Here is a 10,312-nt window from a genome sequence, read left to right as displayed (position 1 = left end):
TTGGGGTGGGGGGGATGAATGGGGAGTGAGCCTGCTGGGACATCAGTGCCAGCCATTTCTGACCAGCACTCTCTCTCTGCAGCGACTATTTCTCCCTTGACCCCCTCAACATCAAACAGAACAACAAGCAGGTGAGATGAGGAGGGAGCCATGGCTGGAGACAAAATCTAGCTAGAGATTGAAACTGCAGGCCAGAGAACTAGAGTCTGAAGTGCAGGGGCCCTGGCCTGGCTTTTTAGAATCTTTAGAATCTTTTTGGTTATTAAATTGTTTGCTTGCCCTAGTTTTGTTTTGGTGTTTTCAATTTTAAAAGCATGTTTTCCCTAGAATTTTTTTTTAAAAATCATCCTTTGATAACTGGGTGGGCGATTATAGTTGCTAGGTAACAGTGAGGGCGGGCCTTGATGTCAGAAAAACCTCTACAGGAGGGCGAAGGCGTTGCTAAGCAAATCAAGAATCTCTGGGACCCCCTGTGCTGGCTTGGGTCTGGAGGGTTGGTGGATTGTTGCTGCTTCTGACCAGAGTGCACTCTTTCTAGGCTTTTGATGGCTTCGCTGCCCTGGGTGTATCTCGGCTGCTCGAGCCAGCGGACATGGTGCTTCTGTCCATACCTGACAAGCTCATCGTCATGACGTACCTGTGCCAGATCCGTGCCTTCTGCACTGGGCAGGAGCTGCAGCTGGTGCAACTGGAGGGCGGCGGTGGCTCTGGCACTTACCGTGTGGGCAACGCCCAGCCGAGCCTGCCAGACTGTCTGGACGCAGGAGACTTGGCGCAGCGGCTACGGGAGCATGGGGCTGAAGCGCCCACAGAGCCCAAGGAGGCCGTGAACCGTGGGACTGGGGCAGTACCCAAGGTGGCCTCCAGGGACACGGACCTGGGCTGCTCCTCTAAGGATGGGGAGGCCAAGGTTGCCCAGGAAGCAATCCCTCAAGCGGTGCCCTCCGACGGCCCTAGAGCCAGGTCCTCCACATCTCCCGTGGTCCCCGCAGAGGGGCTCGTGAACGGAGTTGGGGCGCCGGGTGGTGTGAGTGGTGTGAGATTGAGACGGTCCTCTGTCAATGGGGAAGCTGGGCCAGTACCTCCACCCCGAGCACATGGCTCTTTCTCCCACGTGCGTGATGCCGATTTGCTAAAGAAGAGGCGATCCAGGCTAAGGAATAGCAACTCCTTCTCTGTGGATGACCAGGACTCTGGAGCTGCAGTTGGAGCAGGGCCTGCAGGACCTGGGGCTGTGGTGAGTACCCCTACCCTGCTGCATCATACGATAGTGGGGGGAGCTTTCAGAAATCGGTCCTGGGCGGGCCCCAGTGTCAAACCAGGTACAGGAGTGGCAGCTTTAGAAAAGCAGCTTTGCTGGATGCTGGGATGTACTTGCTGGGTGGCCCTGCTGCTGCAGAAGGGTCCCCTGGTATGGTTCTGGGCTTCCTATCAGGAGACAAAGCCCACAGCAGAGAATGCCTAGACTGTGTTACTTTGTATAAGTGAACAGTTTGTAAGGTTTGGTACCCAGTTTGTAGAAACATGGTCTGCATAGGAAGTTCGCAGAAGGCTCCAAGTTTAGTACTGGCCTTTTGGGCCTTTTCTTTCTCTCTGTGTGGCCTTGGGTGGCACCTAGCAACTACCGCCCCCCATAGCTAGGGGCGGGGATACTGTCCTCTGGTGGCTTCTAGAGCTCCTTCTACCCTCCAGATTCTCTGGGTGGAATATTTAATTGCTGAGGCTTAATGAGAGTTAGGAGGTGGGACTTCTATTTTTTTTTTATTAAAGATTTATTTATTATTATATGTAAGTACACTGTAGCTGTCTTCACACACATCAGAAGAGGGCATCAGATCTCATTACAGATTGTTGTGAGCCATCATGTGGTTGCTGGGATTTGAACTCAGGACCTTCAGAAGAGCAGTTAGTGCTCTTACCCACTGAGCCATCTCTCCAGCCCCAAGGTGGGACTTCTTGCCTGGGAGTGTCAGGTTCTCTTTCTCTGTCTTTGTCTGACTGTCTGTCTGTCTGTCTGTCTGTCTCTCTCTCTCTCTCTCACACACACACACACACAGACACACACACACACACACACACTGAAGTGTGATAACGGAGAGAAGGAACTACAGGAATCTCAAGGACTCAAGATGAACTTTGGCTGCAGGCTTTTAATCTGAGTGTGACAGTAGAAGGGGCCACTGCACACCTGCAGCTGCCCAGCTGTGGTCCTGTGTTTGGAGGGCATCAACTGCAAGTGGCTTTTTGGAGGAAGCAGCTGGTCCTCAAGCTAGTTAGTAAGGTAGACAATTTTCCCTGGTGAAAAACAGAGGACCAAGGAAATAGCCCAGGAGTAGAGCAGTTGCTCAAGAGGTCCCGGTTTCAAACGTCAGTGTCACTATCTAACAGCAAGACGCTGGGCTTGGTGGAGGATGTCTGTAATCCCAGCACTTGGAAGGTAGAAGCAGAAAGATCAGGAGTTCAAGCCATTTCAAAACAAAACAAAACATGCCAGGGCTGGGTGTGGGTGTAGATGTGGGTGTGGGTGTGGGTGTGGGTGGGCTTAGTGGGTAAAGCGTTTGCAGCACAAGCACAAGCACCAGGACCTCAGCCTCTCTCCCTGGTGTCCACACAGTGGAAGGAAAGAATCAACTCACACAGTTATCCTCTGACTGTCACCCATGTCTTAGGGCACACAGTCTACTCCACCAATACATAAGTAAACCTAATAAGAAAGAAAGGAAGCAAACACAGTGGAGTGGGATGGAGGAAGACAACTGGTCTACACACCCACACCCCACCCTAGCCCACCCCCCGCACACACATGCATGCAAAAACACACACTTGCAGACACACATATACACACACGCAAACACACATATGCAGACCCACATGCACACACATGCAGACACACATGTGCAGACACACATGCAGGCATACACACATGCAGATACACACATAAATAACATACAAGGTAACAAGAGAGAGAGAGAAAGAGAGAGAAACAAAAGAAAATGGGAAGGCGTGGTTCTCAAATGAGGAGACCTCACACAGGCAAAAGGGCAGCAGCCTCAGGACATCCAAGTCTCATTTAGGGACCTGACAGTCATGTTCATGAAGTCCCCAGATGGCAGTGAGGTAGTCGGGGAGTAGGAGCCCTGAGGAAAGGTCCAGAGACAGGAGAACCTGGGAGAGACAAATAGAAAGGCATTTCCTGCAGGAGGAGATGGAGGTGGGACTTTAAAGTCCAGCTGGCTAATAGAGGGTCAGTAGCCCTTTAAATCACGAAGGGGCGGGGTTCACCCTTCTGGGGCAGAGTCCCACAGCTGGTCTTTCTAAGCGAGGCCCTCCCTGGCTGGCTTCACTAGAGAGATTCGACCAGTGGGACCAAGGAGCCTTTTTCATTGGCTGACTTTGTTCCTATAGTTTTAGGAGGTTGTTCGGCCTGACCCCACCCTTGGAAACTCTCCAAGGCCTGGAGGAAGATGAGATCAGGCACCTTGAGGCTGAGGTGGGGTAGAAAGCAGCTGCATGAGAAACATGGGTGCTTTTAGGGCGGCCCAGCAAGGACAGTATAGAAAGAGGAATTTGGGTCAGACATGAGGCGGAAGCTTTGGAATTCCCACCAGGGCTGTGCGAGTAAGCACAAATGTGACTGACCTTTGTGTCCCCAACCTCCTATTCGGCCTACTCTGCTAGGTGGGCCATCTGCATTGCCTGGCTTCCCACAGTGTCCCTTACAGGAAGCCATGACTCCTGACTTTTAATGGTGGGGATAGTGAAGTTGAAGGAGATGAAGAACTGAGGCAAAGGGTTGTGCTGCTGCTGCTGCTGCTAACCTGGGTTCTGAGCCTGTGGTGCTGTCACTGTCGCCCTCTCCTGGGGCCCTACTCCCCAAGGAGGGGAGGGGTGTCCTTTTCCCCTGAGGATAAGATCAAAATCTTGAAAATCATTTGCAAAGTGGCGTGAAGCCACACTGTGTGGTGTCAAAATTGTGAGCTAACTGCTTCCCCAGATGCCTGACTGGAGTCCTGCATCAGGGCTGGGATCTATCCCCATTTTACACACAAAGATGCTATCAAGCCCAGTGGGGCAATGTGTCCAAGCTTGGGATCAAGTTGGTTTTTTTGTTTGTTTGTTTGTTTGCTTGTTTTTGTTTTTGTTTTCTTTTTCCTTGAGACAGGATTTCTTTGTGTGTATCCCTGGTTGTCCTAGAACTCACTCTGTGAACCAGGCTGGTTTCAAACTCACAAAGATCTGTCTGTCTCTGCCTTCTGAGTGCTGGGACTAAAAGGCATGCGCCACAACTGATGAGCTGGGAACAAATTTTGAGTTAGACAACCCTGGACTATAGATCAAGTTCTTTAGCAAACTTCATTTCTGGCTTCCTGTTTTATTCTCTGCAGAGCGAGACTAATCGCTGCCCCAGTGGTCCCTGGAGAGACGAGCGTGCTTAGTGGTTATTGCCTTTAGCTGGTGTCCTTCATGTGCTGCACTCCTGGGCTGGCTAAAGGGTCAGTTTCCTGGGAAGGTGGTGTAGGGTTAAGAGCGAAAATGCCTCTTACAAAGGATCTGAGTTTGGTTCCCACGGCCTATACCCAGTGACTCCCAGCTGGAAGCCTGTGACCCCAACTCCAGAAGATCTGACAGGCTCTTCTGCCTTCCAGGGACACCTGCACTCCTTCCTGTGCATATATATGTGATTTTAAAAATAAACCAGGGCTTGAGGGATGGCTTAGTGGTTAAGAGTGAGCTGGAGAGATGGCTCAGTGGTTAAGGGCATTGACTGTTCTTCCAGAGGTCCTGAGTTCAATTCCCAGCAACGACATGGTGGCTCACAACCATCTGTAATGGGATCCCAAAGAGTGAGTATTAGTTTCCAGAGGACCCAAGTTCAGTTGCAAGCATACAAGACAGGGAGTGGAGTGAGTTCACAACAGCCCGTGACTGTGGTTCCAGGTTACTTAATGCCTCTGGTCTCTATGGGCACTCATATATGTGTGGCATGCAAGCACATACACACATGATTGAAAATAAATACTTTAAAATGTTGTAATATGCTAGGTGGAGATTGGTGGTGCATGCCTTTAATCTCAGCTCTTAGGAGGCAGAGACAAGTACATCTCTGAGTTCAAGGACAGCCTGACCTACTGAGGGAGTTCTAGGACAGCCAGGGCCCCACAGAGAAACCCTGTCTTGAAAAAAACAAACCAAAACAAACGAAACCAAAAATACTTAAATGGGGCTGGAGAAATGTCTCAATGGTTAAGAGTAATTGCGCTGGGCAGTAGTGGCACATGCCTTTAATCCCAGCACTTGGGAGGCAGAGGCAGGTGGATTTCTGAGTTCAAGGCCAGCCTGGTCTACAGAGTGAGTTCCAGGACAGCCAGGGCTATACAGAGAAACCCTGTCTCAGAAAAAACAAAAACAAAAAACAACAACAAAACAAACAAACAAAAAACCCCCCAAAAAAACCAAAACCAAACCAAAACAAAAAGAGTACATATTGCTAATCTGTAGGGATCAAAGTCAATTTCCAGCATCCATCAGGTAGCCCACAACTGCATATTTCTGCTTAGAGGAATCTGATACCTCTGACCTCTATAGGCACCTGCACTCACTCATGTACACACACACATGTGTGTGTAATTAATAAAAAATAAATTTAAAAATTTTAAATCTTGCCAGGCAGTGGTGGCGAACACCTTTAATCCCAGCACTTGGGAGGCAGAGGCAGGCGAATTTCTGAGTTCAAGGCCAGCCTGGTCTACAGAATGAGTTCCAGGACAGCCAGGGCTATACAGAGAAACCCTGCCTTGAAAAACAAAACAAAACAAAAAAAGTAAATAAATAAATTTAAATCTTTACAAATAGTCATGTGATACACACCTTTAATCGCAGCACTCAGGAAGCAGAGGCAGGTGGGTCTCTGTGAGTCTGAGGCCACTCTGTTTACATAGCAAGTTTCAGGCCAGCCAGAGTTACGTTGTGAGATCCTGTCTCAAATAAATAGGCCACCTCTAGTTAAAGAGGATGCAGTAACAACCAATGGGTGTGTGTGTGTGGAGTCTGAGCCACCATAAGGCTAGGAAGAGAGGCAGAGGTGTGGAGGGATGTTTGAGGGCCTCCTGCAGGAGGGGTCCAAGCTGGGCCAGGAAGGTCTAACTGGTTTGAAAGAACTCAAGCTGGAGAGTGGTTTAAGGAAGCTTTTTAGGGAACTGAAAGTCCATTGCTGTGGCCAGTGGGTGGTGACTTGGTGGGCCTTGTGGTGGTAAAGGAATTGAGGCTGCAGCTCCCCAGGCCTGAGCACCAAGACTGGGGACTGACATGGGGTGTGGAGAGAGCTACACCATGAGTGGATGTTTTGGGAAGGCCTCTCAGCTTGAGAAGGATGTGAATGACAGTGGTGGGTGGCACCACTGCTATCCCAGTCCAGACAGGATAGCACCTGAGACATCAAGACTTGTCTGATGGGCACACATTGGGGTGAACAGTTGGCCAACCCCTTCCTATACCTCTGAGCCAGAAGAGTGGCTAACATTGTTGTCCAAGGAGCCAGACTGTTAGAGTTAAAAGTTAGGCCACAGGGGCTGGACAGTAGGCTGAGGGCTAAGAGCTCTGGTTGCTCTTGTAGAGGACCCTAGTTTGGTTCCCTGCACCCACATGGTAGTTTGTAACTCCAGTTTCCAAGAGATCTTCAGGCCATCTGACCCCCCCTCTCTGACCTGTGCAAATACCAGGCACCAGTACACTACACACACATACATGCTGGAAAAACACTCATACCATAAAATAAATAAATGTAGATTATTTTTTAAAGTTATTGCGCCCTGGTAATAGGGAATGGGGGACAATGGGGGACAGACAGATTATCCAGAACAAAATTCTTTAGTTCCTGCAAAGAGCATTGCGGGCTCTAGGTATGGAATCCTAGGAAGTAGGAGGGCGCCCCCTTCTGGTCAGAAGGTAGATGCCGACTCAGAGTAGCCTAGCTCCTGATGAGGCAGCTCTGTCGCTACTGCAGAGGCACTAGCAGTGATGGAGGCTCCCACAATAGGGCAAGAGCCAGATGACCTGAGTGTGCTCTTTGAAGGAATGGAGAAGAGCAGGAGGAAAGGGTCCCTGCTGTGTCTTTCCCAATCTTTTCCACTGACTTACCCTAAAAGAATTATCAACTCAATGCCCGGAAGGAGAATTTGGAGGCTGGGAGGTGGATGACCCCAGACCCTCGGATGGGAGTGAAGGCATGGCTTTTCCTTGGGGAAGCCCTTCATCCTGAAGGAGGTGCAAGAGGGACTGGAGAAGCGGCTGGACCAAAGCTCCTCTCTCCGCAGCGTATGAGAGTCTTTGGTTATCTGCGGTGACTGTGACTGTTGGGAACTAAAGAGCCCTAGATCTCATTAGACTCTTTCCACAGGAAGGACCAAACCCTGCCTCCAGCCCCGATGCTGGCCCACTCTCAGCCCCAGCCCCACAGCAGCCTCCCAGTAAGTAGTTTGGAAGGTGGGGGTGGTGCCTGAGCTCAGCTCACGATGTTCATGGATCCTTCTGAGGGCTTCCTGGGGGGCTTCTGCTAACCGGAGGGACCTATCTTGGTTTCTGTGTGCAGGTGGGACCCCTCCTACTGAGGAGTCATCGCCCAGCCCGGGGGACGAGGCTGGCCTGGTAAGGAGAGCTAGGTGGGCTGAGCTGGTGTGTACTTTCTGAGTAGGCCTGTGATGGGCTCACCTGTCCTCTGCCTTCCTCCTTCCCCTTCCAGCAACGGTTCCAGGACACAAGTCAGTACGTGTGTGCAGAGCTGCAGGCCCTGGAACAGGAGCAGAGACAGATAGACGGGAGGGCTGCCGAGGTGGAGAAGCAGCTGAGGAGCCTCATGGAATCAGGTGGGATGGGCATTCGGGGGCTTGCTCCTCAACAGCCTCCCTAGATCTGCCCAGCTCTGCAGCAGTTCCTGACCTTGAGAGGAGTCCCTTTGGTCCCTTTGGTGGCCCTAAGAGGTGGTGGGATGTAGCTCAGAGTTCTGAGATACCACAGGAAAACAAGCCCCCTTCCCCGATCCCCAGCTGCTCTGTCCTGCCAGGAGGCATCTCTGGTGACTGTCCTGGCCTGATTCAGGTGCCGACAGGCTGCAGGAGGAGGTGCTGATCCAGGAATGGTTCACCCTGGTCAACAAGAAGAATGCGCTCATCCGGAGGCAGGACCAGCTGCAGCTGCTGTGAGTCTGGGCTTTCAGCCTCCTGCAGCCGGCTAAGGACTGCCCGGAAGGCAGTGAAGCTGAGCTTGCTTCTGTTAGAGTTACCTAGTCACTTCTTTCTCTTTTTTTCAAAGATCTTTTTGGAGAGATTTCACACAGTCATTTTATTAGTATTGTGTCTTGTCTCTCTGTATAAAAGCATACAACTTTTTTTTTAAAAAAAGATTTATTTTATTTTATTTTTTTTATATGAGTACACCATAGCTGTCTTCAAACACACCAGAAGAGGGCATCAGATCCCATTACAGATGGTTGTGAACCACTATGTGGTTGCTGGGAATTGAATCCAGGACCTTTGGAAGAGCAGTCAGCGCTCTTAACCGCTGAGCCATCTCTCCAGTCCCACACCTCTTTTTTTTTTTTATAACTTATTTTAATTTTATTTTATGTATGTGGTGTGAGGGTGTCAGATCCTCTAGAACTGAAGTTACAGACAACTGTGAGCTGCCACGCCCTCTGGAAGAGCAGCTAACCACTGAGCCATCTCTCCAGCCCATGTTGGTACTCTTTATTGAGAAAGCAGGCCCTCCACTTTGACTCTAGCTTTACAGTAAGGAAAACGAGCTGAGAGTAATCTGAGCAGCTTCAGAAGTGGGGTAAAAGCCATCTTTACTTTTACCACCCTGGATGCCAGGGGCAGCTTGACTTCCTGTTTGCAGTTTGAATCATTTCCTCAGAACAATGTTAGCATACTTTTTTCTTCTAAATACTCCTTTTTTTTTTTTTTTTTAAATAGAAGAGGGGTGTGAGTTGGTAGAAACATACATATCCAAACTGTAACTGAAGAGCAGCTGGAACAACAGGGGACTCTGAATGGGCATTGGCACAGAACACTGAGGGTCTCCCTAGTCCTCTCTGGAAACTGATAGAGATGAAGTGGTCACAGCCCTGGGCGCTTGCATCCCACTTCTAACTTTCACATATGTCTCCGACAGCATCGAGGAGCAGGACCTGGAGCGGAGGTTCGAGCTGCTAAGCCGCGAGTTGCGGGCCATGCTGGCCACTGAAGGTGGGAAACTGGACTGGGACAGCTAAGGCTGGAGGTAGAACAGGGCAGGGGTGGGCACCCTTCTGACTCAGGCTCCTGGTTTCTTTCTTAGAGTGGCAGAAAACAGTTGCGCAGCAGCGCCGCGAGCAACTCCTGTTGGAGGAGCTGGTGTCTCTAGTGAACCAGAGGGATGAACTGGTCCGGGACCTGGACCAGAAGGAACGGATGTGAGTGGGGGCCCTAGATGGTTCTAGGTTTTGGAGAAGCCCCAGGGTGCCCTGCTGGAGTGCCATGCTTGAGGTCTCAGGGTTAGCAATCGGGCCAACTTTGATACTAACTTGAACCCTTCATCCTCAGCGCTCTGGAAGAAGATGAGCGCCTAGAACGAGGCCTGGAGCAGCGACGTCGCAAGGTGAGCCGGCAGCTGAGCAGGCGGGAACGCTGCACCCTGAGCTGAGCCTCCTGTCTAGTTCGTCCCTTTCTCTGGTCGTGGACACTCTTCGCCACTCCCTGAGCCTGCACAGCAGAGGCCAGGCCCCCCATGCTCCTTCAGCGGGCAGAAGCAAGACTGACCAGACTCTTGGACTGGAGCAGTGAGCCTGCCAGGCAGTATTTATTTATCGGAGCGTATGTGAATGTTTTGGCCGTGGCCAGGATCCCAGGCAAGGGATGGTGTGGGGACTGACACCCATGTCCTCCTTCTCTTCTGGAGGGAGCAATAAAGTTGGACTCGAACAAACCAGCACCTGCCCTTTCTCAGTGGGGCCTCGTGGAAGGTATAGGGCGGAGCTTACATTAATAATACTGATTCTAACCCAGAGCCGGCTCAGCTTGGCGGCAGAGCTTGGCGGTTCACAGATGTGGCCTTCCAAGGATGAGGGCCAGAGGGAAAACCCATTTTGAAAGAAAATCTGAAAACACAAGTGTGGTAGTATACACTTATACAATGTTTAAATCCAGTATTTGGGGTGATGATGGAGGTAGAAGGCTCAAGAGTCCCAGGCCAGCCTCAACTATGTTGGTGATGGTGCATATTTTTAATTCTAATGCGAGGGAGGCAGATCTCTGTGAGTTCAAGGCCAGTCTGGTTT

At 50.6% G+C, this 10,312-nt stretch overlaps 1 protein-coding gene across 11 annotated transcripts in view; it reads left to right on the top strand.

Annotated features, from left to right (window-relative positions):
- The window catches only part of Ehbp1l1 (EH domain binding protein 1 like 1), a 19,792-nt gene extending 9,829 nt beyond the window's left edge, over window positions 1–9,963 (top strand). For all 11 annotated transcript variants that reach the window (XM_031389350.1, XM_031389358.1, XM_031389357.1 and 8 more), the window contains 9 exons: window positions 83–131; window positions 539–1,237; window positions 7,397–7,466; window positions 7,589–7,644; window positions 7,739–7,862; window positions 8,095–8,194; window positions 9,169–9,242; window positions 9,334–9,448; window positions 9,579–9,963. In XM_031389350.1, the coding sequence (XP_031245210.1) occupies window positions 83–131; window positions 539–1,237; window positions 7,397–7,466; window positions 7,589–7,644; window positions 7,739–7,862; window positions 8,095–8,194; window positions 9,169–9,242; window positions 9,334–9,448; window positions 9,579–9,678 (1,387 nt within the window). In that variant the 3' untranslated portion in view covers window positions 9,679–9,963. The remainder of the gene's footprint in view (window positions 1–82; window positions 132–538; window positions 1,238–7,396; window positions 7,467–7,588; window positions 7,645–7,738; window positions 7,863–8,094; window positions 8,195–9,168; window positions 9,243–9,333; window positions 9,449–9,578) is intronic.
- Window positions 9,964–10,312: the final 349 nt, after the last annotated feature.

Source organism: Mastomys coucha, unplaced genomic scaffold (assembly GCF_008632895.1).
Source record: "Mastomys coucha isolate ucsf_1 unplaced genomic scaffold, UCSF_Mcou_1 pScaffold21, whole genome shotgun sequence".
In the NCBI taxonomy this organism is placed as follows: Eukaryota; Metazoa; Chordata; class Mammalia; order Rodentia; family Muridae; genus Mastomys; species Mastomys coucha.
The sequence above is the reverse complement of the archived record's forward strand: the minus strand, read 5'-3'. Positions and strand labels throughout refer to the sequence as shown.